A 24,219-nucleotide genomic window follows, 5' to 3' on the forward strand; every position below is an offset into this window, starting at 1 on the left:
AAAAGTCACGATGGAGGGGTTACTCTTGTTGAGTGGAGAGGACGGGATAGAGTCAGTGGACTGGAAACAGAACAACAGAAGTCGCCCAGCATGAAACAGAAAATGAAAGCGCCTCAGGGACCTGTGGGACAGTAGTACCATATGGAACATTTGTGACCATCAGAGTCCCAAAAGAAAGGAGAAAAGTAAGGCTGAAGGAACACTGGAAGAAATAATTGCTGAGAATGTCCAAGGTTTGTGAAAGGCAAACCTTCAGCTCCGAGAAGCTAAGCTAACCTCAAACAGGATAAACCCAAAGAAATCCATGCTAAAGCACATCATAGTTAAATCATTGAAAACTAAAGACAGAAAAAGTTGAAATTGACTAAAGATGAACAGCATATTACCTACAGGGAACATCAATTTGAATGACAATATATTTCTTACCTGAAACCATAAAGACCAGAAGGAAATGGCAAATTATTTTTCAAGTGCTTAAAAGACCTGTCAACTGTGGATACTTGGTTAAAGTATTTTTTAGGGATGATGGGGGAGATAAAAACATTCCCAGACCATGGAAGACTATAGAGGAACTTTCCACTAGCATCCCTCCTATTAAAGACTGGCTAAATGAAGTTCTTCAAACAGAAGGAAAGTGATACAAGGCATATTGGAGCATCAGGAAGGGAAAAGGAACAACAGAAAGAGCAGGAATTTGGGCCTTTCTTTTCCCAAGAGATTTCTAAATCATATTTGGTGATTGAACCCAAAATTATAAGTGGTAAAATGTTGATACCAGTAGATTTTTATGTCACCTATGCATATTGTGATATCCAGAACAACTAAGATGAAATAGTGATTAAAGAAATCTATTCAGTAAGTTCTGAGCTCCTGAAAAAGAATTCTCCAGGCACAGGCCACTTTTACTGGAAAAATTTACTGGACATTTAAAGAGGCATTGACACCAATTTTATACAGTCTCCCCTAGAAGAAGGAAGACTTTATCTGCTTTCCCCCCAAAGCAGGAACTCTTGCTCTGTGAAAACCATGTAAAGGAGATGAAAAAACAAGCTATAAGCTGGGAAAAAAGTAACATGCACATCACATATCTGACAAAGGATTAGTCTTTATCTAATATATAAGGAACTCTCAAAATTTGATAGTTAAAAAAAAAATCACCCAAACTACTATTTAATAGAAAAACCTGTAATCACTTTTTAAAATCCAGATACATATTGGAATTATCTTGGAATTTTTTGAAAACTACCAGTGCCCAGGTATTGCCTTTTTCCTCCAGAGTTCCAGATATGTTTCTAATAAGCCACCATGTTTCAAAACCACTGGACTGTATAATGATCTTTGTTGCGAGCGAAATGACACAAAGACAAAACACACGAGACACACAAGAGACAGACAATACACCGCTCCGGCCGGAGGAAAAAAACTGTGCAAAACTAATTGTGGTTTATTTTTATAAAGCCCCCAGGCAGAATTCCAGACTGCATGAATAAGCCTTTTCAGTGCAGTGCAGGTGCATACATGTTATCGTACAGCAAGGGGAGTGAAATATCTGTCTACTGCAGAGTCTGTCCAGAGCCCTTTCTTTCTTCTTATGACAAGAAGGGAATGTTCCCTCGTTTGCAAGGGACCATTAAACTCAAGGCTGTGTGCAGACTCCTTGGCAGAACGCCTCGTTTGCAGGCACGTTCAGCCCGAGCAGAGAGACCCGTTTGCAGGCACATCTCCTCTACCCTATTGTGGCTGCATTAACCCTTCATCTCCCCCTTTTTTTTTTGCTTTTATAAATTGTAGCATGGTCTGGATCTTCTCTGCTTCGCGCTTTAGTTGTTTCCCTTTCTGCCATCGCCGGAAAACTAGAAAAGCAACACAACATAAAAGTAATATAAACACAGTGTTCCCAAAGGTAGTCCCAATTAGTGAGGATACACGTCCTAATGGATTTAAATTATTCATTCCCTCTTGAAGACTTTTCAGCAAATCAGACCCCGTAATGTCAGGTAAAGTCCTGCTAAAAGTAGACAAAATTTGTCGTTCCAGGTCCATAATCTCCATAGTGAGATTTGGATGCCCAGTCAAGGATCGTTTTACTTCATCCCATCCTTCACTCATGTTAAATGGTACAGGTGTTATACAAAACTGAGAAGAATTCCAATCACATTTCAACACACTTCGTGTAGATAAAACAGCTAATTGATCTCCAAGCCAGGAAACGGTGTGTTGAAGATTGAGCACGTCGGTAGCAAGTTATGCGTCCAAATCTCGCTGTTGTTGCCGTAACAAATGAGAGCCTTTATGCCAGTCCCGAATAAAATCAGCTGTTTGAATTCCTTGGTGTAATGCAAGACCTGCCGCTGCTGCTGTTGCAGTTACTGACGCGACTGCTAGAATCGAAGCAATGACCACACTAAGCATACGTCGAGATCGGTGTAGCAAAGTCTGTACAGCGGTTACTAGATGAGAAACAGCAAAAGAATGTGACCACGGCCGAGTCAGATTTCTAGGTAACCATACTTCTGTCCGAGCCTTAACAATTACGAGAAATTGGAGTTATAGGCTCGTCTTTCAAATTCTCCCCTCCAAGACTGATTTACACATTGAGTTAGATTACAATAATCACATAACACAGACCCCACAGTATCATTCCAGGTCCAATTCCCATATAACAATGCAAAAGGATATTTTACACATGCCATTGTGGAATAAGATTTATTAGCATGTAAATTAACATGGAATGGACGCGAAGAGTCACCACTATCCAAAGTATAGTTTGCTGACCAGATAGTGAGATTACCAGAAACTGCCCATAGTTTCCAAATATCTCCTTGAATGTGCGGATATCCTTGCAATTGTAATTGAGGAGGAACAAGTGAAAATTTCTGCCATTTAACTGTTTCATTACCATTGCCCATCAAAGTGCTATTTGCACGATGCCACCTAAGAGATTTATTTGACCATTTTTCTAAGAATTGCCCATGATCTAGACTCCAATCTACAATGATAGACCCAGAATAATTCATGACTTTAAAGGATCGATGACCTCGGCAATGTTCCCATTCCAAATATTCTAGAGATGGAGCAAAAAAGTTAACAGGACATAGTGACATATGTATTTCATTATGAAAGTCTATCAGTTCTGTCAAGGTGTTAAAGCCCCTGGTGGAAACAAGCACAGTAAAAGTAGCAGAATGGTAATTATTATACTTTACCCCCCGTGTATTATAGGAATGATGAGAATGTTCCTTGGTGGACAGACAAAAGGGGTGTCCCCCTATACACAAAGGAATACCTTCCACTGCAATGGTCAAATTACTAATATTATATTGTTGTTTATGATGAGATAGTTGTTCTATTCCCCCGCAGGCTGGCGGGGGAAAGAAGGCAGTCTCATCAGTACATACCTGCACTTCTGGTTCCCCCCAGGAAACTGCTCTTACTAATGGGGGATTAGGTATATATGCCCAGTATGTATGATTACTTGCCGATACACAGATTACCTGACATGTCACCACCACCATCATGGCAAGCAAAAGGTTGGTAGGATTCAGAGGTTGCCCCACCTTCATTCACGTCTTCTCTGCTTCCTGGGTCAACCTCTTCATTTGACCCCACGCAGGAGGTGTTGCTTCCCTTGTATGGAAAGTAAAGCTTCTCTGCATAGTAAGCTCTTCGAATTTTTGAACAAAGGGATCAGCCATTGTTGATTTTGATCAATCTTGCTGGGGTCCAAAACCTGTAATTATCAACAGAAATGAAAGCATACCCTCGTCCCAAATATATTAATGATGCTGGGATCCAACCTTTCTCTTTATCTTTATACCAAATAGGCGTATTCAAGATCTGCTTATCCTCTTCTTTCCCGTGAAAATTCAACTCTGCTGCTGATAGATTTCCCTTACTCCAAACATTCAAAAAATTTAGGGTAAGTAAGGTTTTATTCAGAATGTCTTTAGGTTTCATAAATCTCTCTTGTTCCCCCTTTTTTATTTTTTCAAGATATTCACGCAAGGTACGATTAGCTCTTTCAGTGATAGCTTGCCCTTGACTATTATAAGGAATACCAAAAGTATGAGTTATATGGTATTGAGATAAAAAGTGAGCTAATTTTGCGGATTTGTAGGCAGGTGCATTATCAGTTTTCAGTTCAGTTGGTAATCCCATAACTGCAAAACAAGATAACAAATGAGTAATTACAGCGTCAGCCTTTTCAGAATGTAATGCAGTGGCCCATTGAAAATGTGTGCAAGTATCTATAATATGATGCACACATTTTTGTTGTCCAAAAGAAGAAGTGTAAATTACATCCATTTGCCATATCTGATTTGCTTGTTGTCATCTCATGTTGACACCTGGTGAGGTCAACGGCAAAGCAAAGCGTGCACATATGGAACAAGAACCAACAATATTTTGAGCTTGTTTTCGAGTAACAGCATGAGATTTTTGTAACCTTCTGGAGTTGGTATGCTGTAAGAGATGTTCTTGTTTTGCTGCTTCTATAGGATAAAGTAAGGCATCAATTGTAGCATTTCCGAATGATAAGGGTCCAGGAAGGACAGAATGTGCAGGGATGTGAGTAAAGAAAATTAACTCTGAATGCTGCAAGAGCAATTGTTGTACTTGGTAAAACAATTTATCTATAGCTGTTTTAAGGGTCAGTGGAAGGGAGACATGGGGAAGCTGTAGGCAAGAGAGAACAGCATATGAGAATCTGAAACAGTGTTACTAGGAAGTTGGGGAAAATCTTGCAAAACTAAATAGATAGCCCACAATTCAGCGAGCTGTACAGAAGGAAATGAGTGGGGGAGAACCCTGGAACTTTCCGGGGTCCAATATCCAGCAGTATTTTTATTTGCATCTGTAAAAATAGTGGGCCCCTTAACTGGAACATCTGAAATTGGGAAATGAGATATTATAGCGTTAGTCTGGAGAAAATCAATCAATTTAGATGACGGATAATGATTAGAAAATGAACCAGGATATGAGGTAAGAGAAATTTGCCAGTTTTCATTAAATTGTAAACATCGAGATATTTGAGCAGTTGTTAACTGAGTAACAGTCTGGTGTGGTTCACATCCTGATAATTGTAAAATACGATGGCGACCTTTCTGTATAAGGAAGGCTAATTTATCCGTATATGTAGTCAGTTTTTTGGAAAAACTGTTAGGTAAGAAAACCCATTCTATTAATCCTTTTTCTTGAGCAATTACACCAGATGGGGAATAAGGGGTATGAAATATTATAAATGAAATAGATTGAGATGCATGTAAGTAAGTCAAAAAGCTGTCATTTAGTCGTTGCTCAACAAATTGAAGTTCCTGTAAAGCCAATGGGGTTAAGGTCCGGGGGCTATCCAGAGCTGTATCTCCTTCTAAAGCAGAAAACAAATGTCGTAATTGATAAGTAAGAATCCCAAGTACTGGGTGTAGCCAATTAATATCTCCCAATAACTTTTGAAAATCATTTAAGGTTTTGAGATGGTCTCTTCTAATTTGCAACTTTTGAGGCCTTCTTCTATGTTGTTCCAATATTGTCCCTAAATACGAAATAGGAAAGTCCTTTTGAATTTTTTCTGGGGCTACTTGCAAATTGTATAGTCTTAAAGCCTCCTGTACTTTTAAAAAGAATTCATCACGTTCAGCAATATTAGGAGCTGCTAATAGGAGATCATCCATATAATGATATAGAATATAATTGGGGTATTCTCAACGGAGGGATTGTAAAGAGCGAGCTACGAATTCTTGGCATAAGGTAGGACTATTTATCATTCCTTGTGGTAAGACTGTCCACTGATAACGCTTAACAGGCTGAGCATGATTAAGAACAGGAACTGTAAAAGCAAATTTATCTCTATCTTGCAATTGTAGGGGAATAGTAAAAAAACAGTCTTTAAGATCTAGCACCATTAAGGACCAATTCTGAGGAATAAGAGCTGGAGAGGGGAGTCCCAATTGTAATGCTCCCATAGGTTCAATACATTTATTAACTTCTTGTAGATCAGTTAACATTCTCCATTTTCCAGATTTCTTTTTTATAACAAAAACAGGAGAATTCCAGGGGGAGGTAGAGGGCTCTATATGACCAAGTTGAAGTTGTTCTTGTATTAATTGTTTTAATGCCTCGAGCTTCATTTGTGGTAATGGCCACTGCTCAACCCATTTTGGAGTATTAGTTAACCATTTTAATGGGAGTGCTCGAGGAATTTGAGCAGTGGCTACTAGTTTTCCAACGGAATGGTTACAGAAGCCCCCAAAGGAGAGAGAAGATCTCTTCCGCGTATATTGATAGGTATGTGTACAATATAAAAGGTAACAAACACTGATCTTCCATTATGGAATTGGCATTGCAAGGGATGGGTACTCTTCCAGACATCTGCAATGGAGCCCAGTCCCGTCAGCATTAGAGGGCTTTTTTCTTTTTCCCAATCTTGGGGCCATTGTTGAGAAGAAATGACTGAAACATCTGCCCCTGTGTCTACTAGTCCCTCAAAGTTGTTTCCTTGTATAATCAAGGAGAGAACAGGGCAAGAATCTTTGATAAGCATTTCCCAAAATATATGTCGCCCAGTACTTCCAAATCCTCCTCTTCGTTCATTAGGAAGAGCCAAAAAGGGGTGATAAGGTAGGAGAAGTATTTGAGCAATACGCTCCCCAGCTAACAATGAAAGCGTGGTAGAAGTAGAGACCATAATTAAAATTTCCCCAACATAGTCAGAGTCTATTACCCCAGGAATTATGGTTAGACCTCTCAAAGCTGTGCTGCTACGGCCTCCTAATATCAAGCCAAAAGTGCCTTTAGGCAGTGGTCCAAATACATTTGTCTTTAATTTGTAAATGCCTCCCCCTGGTGACAAAAGAACATTATCAGCTAGTGGCAAATCAGCAGCAGCACTCCCTGAAGTAGCAGACCGTAAGTCCGAAATCATCATCTGAGGTCCTTTTAACGGGGCATCAACTCGTAACGGTTGTTGGGAGGGAATAGGGTTGGGGCAGATGGGATGAGAGGAGGGCAAGGAGGCGAAGTCCCCGGTATTGTTCCTGGGCCCCAAGGACTCAGGCCCGCAGGATGGTTTCCCGGTATCGGGTTGCCATTTTGTCTGTTTTAGATCTGCATTCATTAGTCCAATGAAGCCCCTTCCCACACCGACGGCAAGGTCCAGGAGGAGTCTTATTCTTCCCAGCAAGAGATCTGTCTTTAGGAATTGCACTTTGATCAGCTTTTAATTTCCGACACTCTCTTTTCATATGACCAGGTTTTCCACAATGGAAGCAGTTACCTCCCTTTTGTGGTCTCATAGCTTTGGCCAAGGCTGTAGCAAAGACATTAGCCTGATGCTCAGTTCCTCCTACTCCCAAGCAGGCTCTGATATATTCAGCTATAGATGCACCCTGTCCCTTTAATGGTGCCAGTATATGCTTGCATTCAGGATTTGCATTTTCAAATGCTAAAGTTTGTAATAATATCTCTCAAATCTCATCCCTCCCTACAGCCCGTTCCACACCTACCCTTAACCTTGCTAGAAAATCAGTATATGGCTCATTGGGGCCTTGCATTGTTTTAACAAAGGAGGGCTGGGTGTGGCCAGTAGGCACCACATGGCGCCATGCTCGTAAAAAGACCTGGTGGACTTGTTGTAAGTCCTGATCAGAGTACTGAGCCTGTTCTCTTAAAGCCCAATAATGGCCCTCTCCCATTAGCTTGTCCTCGAGAGGACCAGGGGGATTCTGTCCCTCATTAATCTGAGCCTGCTTTCTAGCTTCTTCTTCCCACCAGCTACGAAATTGCAACCATTGAGAACCCTCCAAGACAGCTTGGGCAATAGATTCCCAATCTAACGGAATGAACAATTTGCCTTTTCCCAGTGATTCCAGCATAGCCAAAACAAAGGGAGATTGAGGACCGTACTGCGCTACTGCAGCTTTAAGATCTTTAAAAAATTTATATTCCAAAGGAGTGTATTGAACATTTATCACATTGTCATTTTGCTGTCTCTAGATGGGAAACAATTGTGGAGGATCGATAAACCCCCCAGGGAGAGCAGGCAAGTCATCATCATGAAGCATAGACAAAGGAAAAGCGAACCGACAATGTTCCCTACCCACATCGGGCCGATTAACCGCAGTGGGGAAAGAGAAGCACAAGCAGGAGCAGAAGGTGTAGATTTTTTCTCCTCCCTATGGGATTTCCACCATTCCCAGAATAGATGGGTCATTTCTTTAATCTCTTTGCCCTCCTCTGACAAAAGCAAAGAAGCCTCCGAATCTGATTCTGAACTATCAGATGTTTCACCATTTACAGGAGGAGGCTCATTTGTATCCTTGCCTTCAGGCGATGCAGAAGCCCCACCAATGTCTGACACATCCTCATAAATTATTTCTCCCCTCCTTGAAGCATTAGATTTAATTTCATTATCAGTAGAGAGCAAGGTCAAAGCCTGTGTTGTAGCACTACACAATGTCCATAACTTCAAAGGGATCACATTACCCTTCTGATATTGCTTTCTCAATTCTTTTTGAATTATTTTCCACTCCTTCAAGTTTAACTGTAACTTAGTTTGATATTGAAACCAATGACAATATTGCTCCACCAAGTGAAAGAGCTCACTCAATCGACGAGTCGAGACCTTAATGCCTATGGAGTGGAGAAGTCCTTTGACTAACTCCATGTATTGTGTCGATAATGATGATGAGGAATTCCCCATGATTTTCCGAAAGTTCCCGTGCTAGGGTGAGGAATTCCCCATGATTTTCCCAAAAGTTCCCCTGCTATGGATTTAAAATCCCCCCGGGGTTACTCACCCTTTCGGTTTCACTCGAGCCCCACCTTGGGCGCCAGGTGTTGCAAGCGAAATGACACAAAGACAAAACACACGAGACACACAAGAGACAGACAATACACCGCTCCGGCCGGAGGAAAAAAACTGCGCAAAACTAATTGCGGTTTATTTTTATAAAGCCCCCTAGGCAGAATTCCAGACTGCATGAATAAGCCTTTTCAGTACAGCACAGGTGCATACATGTTATCGTACAGCAAGGGGAGTGAAATCTCTGCCTACTGCAGAGTCTGTCCAGAGCCCTTTCTTTCTTCTTATGACAAGAAGGGAATGTTCCCTCGTTTGCAAGGGACCATTAAACTCAAGGCTGTGTCCAGACTCCTTGGCAGAACGCCTTGTTTGCAAGCATGTTCAGCCCGAGCAGAGAGACCCGTTTGCAGGCACATCTCCACTACCCTACTGTGGCTGCATTAACCCTTCAATCTTTAATTTTATTCAGTTTGTTTCACTTTCTATTTCTTATTCAGTGCTGGCATTTCATTTAGTTTGTGTTTTCCAATTTCTCCATCTCTTTTTTTTTTGGATGTTCTTTCTCAAGCCTTTATCGAGCATAGTAGAAAAGCTTTTGTATATATACATATATATATAAATATATATATAAGATATATAAATCAATATATAAATATATATTTTTTAGAAAACTTACAAACTTTTGCCTAACTGAAAAAAATTGATGACATTTTGATTCCAGTTGTTTGACTTAGTATAAATAGAATGCTAGATTTCTAATGAAAAAATAAATATGCCACAAGCAACAAAGGTTTACTGTATAGCACAGGGAACTATAGTCAATACCTTGTAATAACCTGTAATGGAAAATAATCTGAAAATAATGTGTGTTTATGTATAACTGGATCACCTTGCTGTGCACCTGAGACACTGTAAGTCAGCCATACTTCAATAAAAAAAATATATATTAAGGGAAAAAAGCAACCCCGAATGAACCAGTTAGAGAATGAGCAGAAGAGATAAACAAACGTCATCAGAGAGGTTATACAGGTGGGAGGTCAGCACATGAAAGGTTGTTTAACAACATTAGTCATCAGTGAAAAGCAAATTAAACTGCAACGAGATAGCATTATGCATCTACCAAAATGGCTAAAATAAAAGTGAAACCCCAAATGCTGCTGAGACGCAGAGAAACAGGGTCACTCGTGTATTATTGGTAGGAGTGTAAAATGGTATTCAACCTGAAAAAATAGTTTGCGATTTCTTATAAAACTAAACATGCAATTACCATACAATCCAGCAGTTGTATTGGACATTTATCTAAGAAAAATTATGTTCATGTATTGAGTTGGACTGTGAAGAAGGCTGAGCACCGAAGAATTGATGCTTTTGAACTGTGGTGTTGGAGAAGACTCTTGAGAGTCCCTTGGACTGCAAGGAGATCCAGCCAGTCCATCCTGAAGGAGATCAGCCCTGGGATTTCTTTGGAAATAATGATGCTAAAGCTGAAGCTCCAGTACTTTGGCCACCTCATGAGAAGAGTTGACTCATTGGAAAAGGCTCTGATGCTGGGAGGGATTGGGGGCAGGAGGAGAAGGGGACGACAGAGGATGAAATGGCTGGATGGCATCACTGACTCAATGGACATGAGTCTGAGTGAACTCCGGGAGTTGGTGATGGACAGGGAGGCCTGGCGTGCTGCGATTCATTGCGTTGCCAAGAGTCGGACACAACTGAGCAACTGAACTGAACTGAACTGATTCACTCAATCTGTATTCAGGTGTTCATAACAGCTGTATCGGTAATAGCCCCAAACTGAAACAACCCCAGACACTCTTGAACAGGTTACTGATTGAGCAACTGTGGTACATCCAATGATAAAAAGGAAAGTAGTACTGATACACACACAACCTGGATGAGCCTCTAGAGATTTGTCCTTGGTGAAAAAGGCCGGTCCCGAAAGGTCACATACATTATGCTCTATTTATATAATATTTTTGAAATGACAAAATAACAGGCAGAACAGCTTAGTGGTTTTCAGGTGTTAGGGATGGTGTGGAGGGGAGGAGAAACGAGGAGCAGGAAAGGAGGTGGCTGTGGCTACAAAAAGCAGGACTGAGGGATCCTTGTGATGGAGTTGTTCTGTATTGTGACTGTCGTCACATGAATCTAGCAGATGATAACATTGCTTGGAACTAACACACACACGCACACACACACACACACATGAGTGCATGTAAAACTGGTAAATCTGAATAACATTGAATTAATGTTGTGTTAAATTTTTGGCTGGGATCTTGTTCTGAAGAGATGTTAGAGATGTTGTTATTTGGGGAACACCAGGTAAAGGGTTTATGGGATCTGACTGTCTTCCTTAGAACTGCCTTTGTGTCTGCAATTATCTCAGAATAACAAGTTTAAAAAAATAAAGCATGTATAAATTATCCCAAACAAAATGAAATAAAGACCTACACTGAGAACTGGAAAAAAGGGACAAAGATGAAGGCCAAAACATCTGTCATGGACAAAACTATTGCTTCTGAATGTATTAGTTTCAACAATATATAGTGGCCTGTGTTAGCTTTTAACTTAAGAGCAATAACAATTTCATGTGTCTGGCACTAGTACAATTAGGCTTTGTTAAAAAAAAAATCAGCAGCCTTTGGCAGAAGGGATGAGTTAGTAAAATTTGATATCGTTTAGGTGGTTGATTGTAATAATGGAACTATCACCATTCTGTTATTTTATATTAGAGGAACAGTAAAGTTGACTTTTCACATCCCTGAGAGTATTTAAAAGTGTTTTTTTTCTTTCAATAGACATGATCTGTTAAAAACAAAACACTTCATGAACATTCTACCGTAGTCTTGCCTAAGGATATGCTTTTCATTATGGAAGGTCATAGAGAAGCCAGGTTTATTGAATCAGTTGGAATGGTACTTGATATTTCAACAATAAATTAGAATAGCACATTTTGAAACTCCTCATTCAAAAATGGTTCTGCTAATCTTCTGTTGTCAGCTGCTGCTGGTGTGGTTGATGGCTGAGGTTTTCAAGAAGAGCAGAGAAGCAGAGCTAAACTGTATTGTAGGCACCTCTTGCCTTATTGAGACCTGCTTGTTCAGGGATGACAGGGATCTCCCTGGGTCAGGCCCAGCGCTGGGAGCAATTCTGGCAGATGTGATAGGGCAGCCCTAGGCGGGTCATTCTGAGAGGTCAGGAAGGTCTAGAGCATCGGTGGGTTGTTGTTTGGGGAACCAAAGAGGAAGGTGCCCACCGTGCAACATCTGCCGTGGAGCCTGGTTGGTAAAGGTTCGTTTGCCCTCAGCCACCCATTCCTGCATCTGCCGTAGCTCCTTTACATTCGCACGCAGCAGAGGAAGAAATGCACTCTTAAAGTCAAAACAGCTTTGAACTTTTTATAAGAAGAAGGCATGGACTGTTTTTATAATAAGAAGGCATAGAACTTTTTCTGACAAGAAGGAATAGGCTGTTATTGCTTATACAAATGAGTCCACAGATACTATAAATTATTTATTGAAAGAGTATAATATATTTACTCAGAATTTGATTTGAATTCTTGTGTGCAATATTTAGACGGTTGACTAGTCAAGCATTTCAGGTAAAAATAGTGGTCCTTTGCCCTCATCGGTTCACAGTTTTACTCACAGAGCCCTCTGGGATTCCACACATGTCGGTGGCTGGTTTTAGAGAGAAATTCACTCCAGTGGCCATTGATTCATACTGTGAAGCCTTAAATCCTAGATATTGCACTTACTAGCAAACGACTTGACCTCTTTCTCGTTCCATTTCCTCATGTATTGAGGGGGGAAAATAATGCCTACTTCTTGGTATAATTGAGAAGAATCGGTGAAGGAGATCCTGTGTATATAAAGGACCTGGTACTGTTCCTTCCAGAGAACAGATGCTCAGGGACCAAACAGAAAAACCAAAGAGCGTCCATAAAAGAGGCCTCCATGGTGGCCTAATGTGGTGCTAAGAAACCCTGCTGGAAGGAGCTCTGCTTCCCTGCCATTTGAAACCTCCCTGAGGTCCTGTCACTGCACAGTGCTTGGTCCCCGTGTTCTCCTGGCCTCCTACCTTGGTGTTTCTGAACCAGAGTATAATTAGCAATTGCTATGTTGAGTATACCTATGTTTTTGATATACTGCCCCATTTTCTGTATTTATTGACGTTTAGAGTATACACTTTTTTTAAGATGTAAAATCTCCCCCAAAGTCCCAGATTTATTTATTTGTATGAGAATCCATGGGGTACAGTGAGAAAGTTGAAATTTTACTTTATTATATACCATCTCAGTCCAAAAAGAAATGGCTACAATATATATACTAAAAAATAGGACTTCATAACCAAAGACAAGTAAAAGATTAATATACATTACAGTATACTATGTACCAGTGGCATTTGTGTACAAAAGGTAAAATTAACTTGTTAAAAAATTTAAATTATCTGCAATTGCATTTTTAAACAGATACTGTCTTCATATACTGATAAAGAACTTTTGGCTTATGCAAAAGCTGGAGCAGTAGCTGAAGAGGTCTTAGCGGCTATTAGAACTGTGATTTCATTTGGAGGACAAAAGAAAGAACTTGAAAGGTTTGAGTCTCCTTTTTTAAGTTGGCAGAGATGTTAAATTCTGTCATCTCAAATGCCCTTCAGGTTGATGGTGATGACTGATGTATATATTTCCTTAAACAGCTTCTTGAATATATTGCAGCATAATTAATATTCTAGAAAAGTTGTGATTCCAGTTGTAATTCTTCTTATATCTGCTAATTCAAAGTGTTTTCTAGAGTCTCCTAGGTGGGTAGTGAGAAAAAATAGTTTCTTAAGGCTGAAACATAATTAATATCTCTGATGATAATTTTTCTCCATCAAGTTAATTCTTAATTCTCTAAAAATGAGTATTTTGTGGTAGATGGATGGGGTCATTAAGTCAAAATAATGGTTACTTCTGGGGGAGGTGAGGGGTTGGTGGTAAAAGTGGGGCACGTGGCAGGGGCATCTTGATTCTGACATTGTTGTATTTCATGACCTCAGCTGTGCTTACATGAGTGCTCACTGTATACTCTTTAAAATGTACACACTATGTTTGGAGTGTACTTTTCTCATATGATATATTTCATACCCATAAAGATATCCTCTGAGAGAATTTGTGATGGCTATGTACCTATCATAGTTCAGAGGAAAGCAATATCTGTACTCTATCTCATTTCTTGCAAAGGTTTTTGCTTTTGCCTTAACATGAGTCTGACTAGAAAATGGGAAGTCTTGCTTCATTGCCTTGCAAATAACCACTCAAATGAAGCCCCTCTTTTCTTGGAGCTTAAATTCTGGCAGGGGGAGGGGACGGATATAAACAACCACAGGTCAACAACATATCTAATGTACCAGTTGGGGTAAATATTGTTTGGGGAAGTTAAATACTCCATTAGAGTAATGAGGGTACAGTTTCAAGAGTGTATTCAGCAAAGTACTTTCTGAATAAATGTCTGAGTAGAGACAGAATGAAATTTTGAACTTGGCGTTCATTTCCAGTTTTTCTCAATGGAGAAGTATATCAGAAAAAGAATCTGTTTACCAACGTGGGGCAACAAATCTTATCTGATTCTGCCTAGTTATTACGCCAAGGGAAAGCATCTCTCTGTAGAAATCAAAAGTGCAAGCCTCACCTTCATCTGCTGCTAGAGTCTGAATTTATAATACTCTGAGCACCAGGGAGCTCTCTCTTCCTAAAGCTGAGGGTTTAAATTAAAAATGAATCCGTATCCAGTGGTAGCACTAAGGTGTTTGGTAGAAGACATTTAAAAACTGCTGAAAAATCATGAACTAAGCAGCTAAATTAAGAAGTTACAAAAAGAATAACAGAGAAAAGTAAGTATAAGAAGGATAAAGGATTAAGAGGAAAAACATTTTAATAGAAAATAAAGATAAAAGAAGCAAAGTTCAGTTCAGTTCAGTTCAGTCGCTCAGTCGTGTCCGACTCTTTGCGGCCCCATGAATCGCAGCACGCCAGACCTCCCTGTCCAACACCAACTCCCGGAGTTCACTCAGACTCATGTCCATCGAGTCAGTGATGCCATCCAGCCATCTCATCCTCTGTCGTCCCCTTCTCCTCCTGCCCCCAATCCCTCCCAGCATCAGAGTCTTTTCCAATGAGTCAGCTTTTCTCATGAGGTCGCCAAAGTATTGGAGTTTCAGCTGTAGCATCAGTCCTTCCAAAGAACACCCAGGCCTGATCTCCTTTAGGATGGACTGCTTGGATCTCCTTGCAGTCCAAGGGACTCTCAAGAGTCTTCTCCAACACCACAGTTCAAAAGCATCAATTCTTCGGCGCTCAGCTTTCTTCACAGTCCAATGTTCACAACCATACATGACCACTGGAAAAACCATAGCCTTGACTAGACGGACCTTTGTTTTCAAAGTAATGTCTCTGCTTTTGAATATGCTATCTAAGTTGGTCATAACTTTCCTTCCAAGGAGTAAGCATCTTTTAATTTCATGGCTGCAGTCACCATCTGCAATGATTTTGGAGCCCAGAAAAATAAAGTCTGACACTGTTTCCACTGTTTCCCGGTCTATTTCCCATAAAGTGATGGGACCGGATGCCATGATCTTTGTCTTCTGAATGTTGACCTTTAAGCCAACTTTTTCACTCACCTGTTTCACTTTCATCAAGAGGCTTTTGAGTTCCTCTTCACTTTCTGCCATAAGGCTGGTGTCATCTGCATATCTGAGGTTATTGATCTTTCTCCCGGCAATCTTGATTCCAGCTTCTGCTTCTTCCAGCCCAGTGTTTCTAATGATGTACTCTGCATAGAAGTTAAATAAGCAGGGTGACAATATACAGCCTTGACATACTCCTTTTCCTATCTGGAACCAGTCTGTTGTTCCATGTCCAGTTCTAACTGTTGCTTCCTGACCTGCATATAGGTTTCTCAAGAGGCAGATGAGGTGGTCTGGTATTCCCATCTCTTTCAGAATTTTCCACAGTTTATTGTGATCCACACAGTCAAAGGCTTTGGCACAATCAATAGAGCAGAAATAGATGTTTTTGTGGAAATCTCTTGCTTTTTCCATGATCCAGTGGATGTTGGCAATTTGATCTCTGCTTCCTCTGCCTTTTCTAAATCCAGCTTGAACATCTGGAAGTTCACAGTTCACGTACTGCTGAAGCCTGGCTTGGAGAATTTTGAGCATTACTTTATTAGCGTGTGAGATGAGTGCAATTGTGCAGTAGTTTGAGCATTCTTTGGCATTGCCTTTCTTTGGGATTGGAATGATAACTGACCTTTTTCAGTCCTGTGGCCACTGCTGAGTTTTCCAAATTTGCTGACATATTGAGTGCAGCACTTTCACAGCATCATCTTTCAGGATTTGAAATAGCTCAACTGGAATTCCATCACCTCCACTAGCTTTGTTTATAGTGATGCTTTCTAAGGCCCACTTGACTTCACATTGCAGGATGTCTGGCTCTAGGTCAGTGATCACACCATCATGATTATCTTGGTCATGAAGATCTGTTTTGCACAGTTCTTCTGTGTATTCTTGCCACCTCTTCTTAATATCTTCTGCTTCTGTTAGGTCCATACCATTTCTGTCCTTTATCGAAAGAAGCAAAGGGTTGACAAAAAATCATAAACTAATTTTTATGAAAATATGGATAAATAATGAAGTAGTATTTTGCAGGTTTAATCAGGAACAAAATGAAAGAGAAAAGGAAAAACGCTGCTACAGATTGTTAAGAATTACAGTTTTATACCAGTAATTAAAAATCCCTGATGAGATAGATGATCTCTCAGAAAAATATATGTTAAAATTCTCACTTAAGATGAAAACTTGAGTAGAACCATAATCATTAAAGGTATTGAATCCAGTTTAAATTCTCCGTCTTTTGCCCTCCATCTACATACACACATAAACACGCAAAAACCACCAGGTCCAGATAATTTTCCAGACATATTTTACCAAAACTTCAAGAAAGAGATAACCCCATCTTACAGAGATTGTTTGAATGAAAAAAACATATATTATAAAGTTGTGAGTTCATTTTATGAGGCCAGTATAACCTTGATATCAGAACAAGATAGCAGGTATATGAGAAAGGAAAATTATAAGACAATTTCATCTAATGCATAGATGCAGAAAGTCTAGATAAATTACTTGCTAAATGAATCAATGTGAAAACTGTCATCAGATTTAAAAAAAATTTCTGAACCTGATGGCTTGATCCCATAAGTGCAAAGATGATTTAACTTAAGAAATCCATGAATATCATTAACCACATTAGTAGATTGGAAGAAAGACATTTTGTTTTGATGGATGAGGTAAAGTATTAATTACAGATGATTCATGACAGAAACTTTCTTAATTTAATAAAGAATATGTACCAGATACCTACAGGAAATTTTATTAAAGGGTAAAATGTTAATAGTATTACTTTAAAATAATGAAACAATATGTCTGCTAGCATTATTTCTATTTAGGGTTGTACTGGTACAAGATAATAAAATTAAAGAAAAAATAACAGTAAGAATAATAACAATAAAGAAGAAAAGTTATTAGGTTGCTAGACAAAAAGCAAAACTGTCATTCTGTATAGAGTGTGTGGTTGTCTACACAGCAAGTCCAGTAACAGTGTAATAAGCTCTGCAGACCAGCAGTGTACGGGAAGGCCCCTGGGTACCTGATGGCAGTTCAGGGGTAAACATGGCCTTCCTGTGAAGAGCAGGGAGCAGTTAGAGAACATGTAGTATTCCGTCAGTTCTAGGATGCACATTTTTCTCTTGCATTTCATCGTCTCTGAAATTGAGACAAATCCTACAGTCAGAGCCATCTTACAATTGCTGTGGGTCTGGACAGAGAAGCTGAGTTCTTGCAGGAAGGATTTGTGTTTGCTTCTGCCACTCACTGGGGGCACTATTAACCTGAGCCCGTGTACATTATATTCTTTGTCTAGGAGTTTTTGACCACACTGGTGAATTCATATTTTTCAGACCTGTATAAGCATTGCCTTTTATGGTTCCAGTTCCCAGGGGACATGTTTCCCCCCCACCCTTCATCTCTTGTCAAGGCTGAGACAAGCAGGTTCTCCTGCTGCCACTTTCCATGGTGCACATGCTTCTTATATTGAGGCTGTAGCCTTTTGGGTCCCTGCTGTATATGGAGTGTTCTATTAAACTCCTTTATTACTGTTGCATAAAATAACACGATTATAATACTTCTTGGTTAATGGCATCCAAAATTGAAGAACATGATAATTTTAGAAGATATTATTAGCAATGAAAAACTATAATGATGTATAACCTGAGTGTAAGGAGGGAAAGGTGTCAAGTCCAATCTTCAAAACTTGGATAAATCTTATTTTAGTTCACTGAAAGTTTAAAGGAATTGAAAGTATTTTTTAATGGAGAGATCTAGGTAATTAGATCTAAGTAATTAGATGGTGATTGCAGCCATGAAATTAAAAGACACTTACTCCTTGGAAGGAGTGAACAACCTAGAGAGCATATTAAAAAGCAGAGACATTACTTTGTCAACAAAGGTCCATCTAGTCAAGACTGTGGTTTTTCCAGTAGTCATGTGTGGATGTGAGAGTTGGACTATAAAGAAAGCTGAGTGCCGAAGAATTGATGCTTTTGAACTGTGGTGTTGGAGAAGGCTCTTGGGAGTCCCTTGGACTGCTAGGAGATCCAACCAGTCCATCCTAAAGGAGATCAGGCCTGGGTGTTCATTGGAAGGACTGATGTTGAAGCTGAAACTCCAATCCTTTGGCCACCTGATGCAAAGAGCTGACTCATTTGAAAAGACCCTGATGCTGGGAAAGATTGAGGGCCGGAGGAGAAGGGGACGACAGAGGATGAGATGGTTGGATGGCATCACCAACTCAATGGACATGGGTTTGGGTGGACTCCAGGTGTTGGTGATGGACAGGAAGGCCTGATGTGCTGCAGTCCATGGGGTTGCAAAAAGTCGGACATGACTGAGCAAGTGAACTGAACTGAAGTAATTAGATACAGATTGTTTTGTTTTTTAGAGAAGATAGTGATCAACTTTTTAACAAGCAAATGGGCTTACACAGTTATATTCAAAGATTCATATTCTGTGTAGAATTATTTCTTCAGAAGATGTTATTTACTGGACTCTGTCTTTGAAAGGTCCCCTAGAAAATTTGAAATTACCTTTTCTTGAATAACAGGAGTAGACTGAAGACTACAACCTGATGCCCTAAGGTTCTAAGGAGTGGGTTGCTATTTCCTTCTCTAATCTTTGAATAAAAAATAGAAAAATATCTTTGTTAATCAGTGCTCAGGCTGATTTCTTTATACATTCTAGCATTATTCATATATTAAATTCTGGCATTCTTATAGAGTTTGAATTCTGGTATTAAGCTAATTCAATTAAGCAGTGTTTTTTTTTTTTTTGTAAGTAGATACTAATAAGTAACCAGGTCTTCAAAAATTATAATAAACTTTGAAAAACCAAAGTAGCCCTCACTGGATTTTTTTTTTAACATTAAAAAACTTAAAAATCAATTATCTGTTAAAAAATGAAAATTTAGAAATATTTTCTCAAAATATGGATATAATTATGTTAAACTCTCCAGAATATGACAGAAATACTTTTCTGAATTTTATTCAATTTTAATTTTACTTTAATTTACTTTGCATGTCCTGGTAAGGAGTCAGGATTTAACTCCAAGGGCACAGGGAAGCAGTTGAGGGATTTAAACAAGGGAATGACTGTCTACTTTATATTTTAAAATCGTTTCTCTGTCTGTAATTGGTCCAGTGAATGGATGAAAGCCATTAAAAATTTGAACTGCTCAGAAGACTGTTGATGTGGTCCAGGAGAAGGAGGATAAGTCCCTGGATTTGGGATTTAAGTTGGAAGTAGAATTATTAAGGGGCTTCCCAGGTGACTTAGTGGTAAAGAATCCGCCTGCCAATTCAGGAAATGTGAGAGACACAGATTCGATCCATGGGTCAGGAAGATCCCCTGGAGAAGGAAATGGCAGCCCATTCCAATATTCTTGCCTGGAGAATCCTATGGACAGAGGAGCCTGGTGGGCTACAGTCCATGGGATGGCAGAAGAGTCAGACACGACTGAGTGACTAAACAACAGCAATAATAGAATTATTAAAGCTATTCTTAGACCAAATATAATTCTTCAGTTTTCCATCTAGTTCTTACCCTTCCGTTTGCTGCTTCCACATAGACAGGAATTAAGGTCTTTACTCTGATTTTCTCTTCAAATTAGCAGGTATAGTAAGATGTCTCAAATTCTCTTATAATTTAAAGTGAATTTAATTCAGTAGTACACAGTGGGGCTTCCCTGGTGGCTCAGATAGTAAAGAATTTTCTTGGAATGCAGGAGACCTGGGTTTGATCCCTGGGTCGGGAAGATCCTGTAGCTATCCACACCAGTATTCTTTCCTGGAGAATCCCGTGGCGAGGAGCCTGGCGGGCTCCAGTCCATGGGGTTGCAAGGAGTCAGGCAGGACTTAGCACAGGACGCAGTTTATTTACATGTAAATAAACTGTGGAGTCGGACACCAGTGAGTGACTAACACACACGCACACACAGCAGAAATTTTTCCTTGCTCCCATAGGTGGCTATTTGCATCATTGATAAATGTGTTCATGTTACTTAAGAAAAATAGTTTTTCTAATTGTCAGTGTTTTGTTGTGTAACTTTGACCCCTTTTAGGAAATTCTACTTTACCATTTTGATACTAGAGTTTTTAATGAGTTGATGATTTTAATATCTGATTTTGTACATGTGACATTTTTGTTGACAAGCTAATCAAAAAGCCTATGCAAAAGGAGTAGTGCTTGCTTCTCCTCCTTCCTTACCCCCTTCTTTTTTTCATTTATCTCTTCTGGCATCTAAGTGATTTTCTTCCTTGTTGCTTCTTCCTGTGCAAAAGTTTCCTCGGGCTGCTTGGGACACAGCGTATCACAGTGATTTCTACGTTAGTCTCGGTAAGCAAGAACTGAAATAAAAGCAATAACAAAGTGTGAGTCATGAGCGTTAAAGTTCCTTAAATGTAATCATGTATAAGTTATGCCCTGTGGTACTTTCATGTCACATCAGCTCATAAAGTGGGAGACTGTATATTCAACCACTGAAGCACATTTCTCAAAAATAATTTTCTGGTCAAGGGTTATAACTGGCTAGTTGGAGATTTACATTTTTTGGAGGGAGAAACTTTAATAATGTATTACCATTTTATCACTATAAAGTTCTGTTTAAATTTACTCTTTAGGAAGTAATCATGTAAATTTCATTGGGCCATGCCATGCTTTGGTAACTGGTTTCGGTGAGGTAGTTTTTAAATGTCACTAGGGCATGAAAGAATCATGCTCATATCTGAGCAGGGCTTGACCTCTGCTTATACATTCTCAAATGGAACAAATCCTCCAAAAAAATTAATATAATACTGTATAATGTTTATACCATCATGTGTTTATGGATCAAAGAACTCAAACTATACCTCCTGTTAGAGATAAACTCTTTCATTTCTGCAATTATGAGCTCCTCTTTTTGCAAGGCAGTGTTCTGACGGCCTATAGGGAATTGTATTAATTGAATAAGAACAAATTTAAGGCTCAATTACAGTCTGTTCTCTCTGATAGTTTTACCATGGTTCTGTATCTGCAAAGATCCTTCTTTTTTTTTTTTTTAAATCTGATCCCCATTCGCTTATCTCCATATCTCCCTTCTTAAGCAGAACAGTCTGCTATGTACCTGTCTCCTTTAATTTGAATGTCAGAAATTAGCCACTTGCCCAGGGTTTAAAAAGTGCTCAAATTATGTTAAGTGATTAGAATGAGAGGGAAATGTCTATCCGTGGTCTCCAACATTGCTTTGGTTTTTGTTTGCTTCCTTGGTTTTGCCCTCTTTTGTGTAATCTCCTCTATTTGACTATCTCTTGTCTCTTTTTGCAAATAAAGAAATTGAAGTCCAGACTGTCAGAGAATCACCTGAAGACATATAGCCATTTAAAGCTTAATCCAGGGTTCAGACCTCAGGTTTCTGACTCTCATAGTAGGGTTTATCTCCACTGTACCCGGCTGATACTCTAAACCAAAATTCTTGGCCTTTGAAGACATATGAAAATATTCCAGTCATATAGAATTTATTATTTCACAGATCCAGTAAGACTAATTCAGCATTCTCAACTGAAGAGTACTTCAATTTTAAAAATAGTTTTAATAGTCAGTATTCATATGTTATCTTGCCATGTAAAAATTTAACTAACAGTGTTAAAAATATGAGAAAAGCAAGCGTACTAAATACGAAGTAACTCGATGCTTTTACTTCACATTCCTCAGGTCTTCTTTTCTGTATTACTTGGAACTTTTAGTATTGGACAGGCATCTCCAAACATTGAGGCATTTGCAAACGCAAGAGGAGCAGCTTATGAAGTCTTCAAGATCATTGATAACGTAAGTCTGGGCTGGCCATTTATCTGTCTAAAACAGTGTATTTATTTATCACTTTTATTCAGCTCTCCACAAATGTAATTGAAAGTATTTATTGTAACCTAGTAGTTGCTGTAACCTTCTGAAATTTTATTCTGTTTAGAAACCAAGCATCAACAGCTCTTCAAACACTGGGCACAAACCCGACAATATTAAAGGAAATCTGGAATTCAGAAATGTTCACTTCCATTCCCCATCTCGAAACGAAGTTAAGGTACAATGAAATGATGACTCAACAGTTCAACAATGTACGTAGTCCTGAAATCTGTGGTTTAAGTTTATCTCTCGTTCATTCTCATAGATCTTGAAGGGCCTCAACTTGAAGGTAGGGAGTGGGCAGACGGTGGCCCTGGTTGGGAACAGCGGCTGTGGGAAGAGCACCACCGTCCAGCTGATGCAGAGGCTGTATGACCCCACGGAGGGCATGGTGAGGTGACTCTTGTTCAGCCAGATGCTGCAGCTCTGACTTACCTCAGCAGGTCGCACATCACAAATCTGCGCTATGTGCATATCACAGCTCCTTTTTATTTTAGGTCAGTATCGACGGACAGGATATCAGGACCATCAACGTAAGGTATCTGCGGGAGATTATCGGGGTGGTGAGTCAGGAGCCTGTGCTGTTTGCCACCACGATAGCTGAGAACATTCGCTACGGCCGTGAAGATGTCACCATGGATGAGATTCAGAAAGCTGTGAAGGAAGCCAACGCCTATGACTTTATCATGAAACTGCCTAATGTAAGTCCTTCTCCATCTTTGTTGCGCTGGAGGGTCATGGCATGCCGGCCTGACGCATAAGAAGTCAGGGCAGGAATATAAACTGGAGGAACTTCCCAGGGTGGCAGATCAAGATGACTCCAGATTGTAAAGCTCTACTAGCATCAACTAGTAGCAGACATGCTTTTTTAAAATATGGACTTATTTTTTGACCACTCTGGGTCTTCATTACTGCCAGCCGGGTTTCTCCAGTTGCAGGCAGCAGGGGCTACTCTCCAGTTGCAGGCGAGGGCTTCTCATTGTGGTGGCTTCTCTTGTTGCAGAACATGGGCTCTAGGCACCCAGGTGCCAGTAGTTGTGGCTCCGGGGCTCTGGACCACAGGCTCGGTAGCTGTGGCACATGGTATTAGTTGTTCTGTGGCGTGTGGGATCTTTCCGGACCAGGGTTCAAACAGGTGTGCCCTGCATTGCAAGGGAGATTCTTAATCACTGCACCATGAGGGAAGACCTGACATCTTTTTTTTTTAATTAGGGTTGGTTATTGCTAAGTTTGAGGCCTCCCAGGTGGTGCCAGTGGTAAAGAACTCACCTGCTAATGCAGGAGACATAAGAGACAATCCCTGGGTTGGGGAGATCCCTGGAGGAGGGCATGGCAGCCCACTCCAATATTCTTGCCTGGTGAGTTCCATGGACAGAGGAGCCTGGTGGGCTTCAGTCTGTAGAGTCGCAGAGGTCAACACGACCAAAGTGACTACACACACACAAAACTAGAGCATATTGCCTGTTAGATTTGGGTTGTTTATAGGATTACTTCCCATCTTAAAAATCTAAGCTGAAATTGCTTATTCTGTTGTTTAATCCTCCTGTGTTTTCGATGTTGTAGAAATTTGACACCCTGGTTGGAGAGAGAGGAACCCAGCTAAGCAGTGGACAGAAGCAGAGAATCGCCATCGCCCGGGCCCTGGTTTGCAACCCCAAGATCCTCCTGCTGGATGAGGCCACCTCAGCGCTGGACACGGAGAGTGAAGCGGTGGTTCAGGTGGCCCTGTATAAGGTGGGTGAACCTCAGTTCAATCCTAGCTGGTTTATAACCATAAGAGCATTCCATTGTTAATTCTTAATATTATTTTTAAAGAAATCTCTCCTAAAGTAATTCTTTAAGCTATTAAAACCATCAGGCCTCTCTGGATCTATATAACTTCTATTTCTCTGGTATAT

At 39.9% G+C, this 24,219-nt stretch overlaps 1 protein-coding gene across 1 annotated transcript in view; it reads left to right on the forward strand.

The window, feature by feature from the left end:
• The window catches only part of LOC102174202 (multidrug resistance protein 1), an 84,626-nt gene that overhangs the window by 13,516 nt on the left and 46,891 nt on the right, over positions 1 to 24,219 (forward strand). The window contains exons 5-9 of the mRNA XM_018047305.1: positions 22,136 to 22,249; positions 22,389 to 22,499; positions 22,587 to 22,712; positions 22,819 to 23,022; positions 23,885 to 24,055. Coding sequence (XP_017902794.1) covers positions 22,136 to 22,249; positions 22,389 to 22,499; positions 22,587 to 22,712; positions 22,819 to 23,022; positions 23,885 to 24,055 — 726 coding nt within the window. The remainder of the gene's footprint in view (positions 1 to 22,135; positions 22,250 to 22,388; positions 22,500 to 22,586; positions 22,713 to 22,818; positions 23,023 to 23,884; positions 24,056 to 24,219) is intronic.

This window comes from Capra hircus, chromosome 4 (genome assembly GCF_001704415.2).
Source record: "Capra hircus breed San Clemente chromosome 4, ASM170441v1, whole genome shotgun sequence".
Classification (NCBI taxonomy): domain Eukaryota; kingdom Metazoa; phylum Chordata; class Mammalia; order Artiodactyla; family Bovidae; genus Capra; species Capra hircus.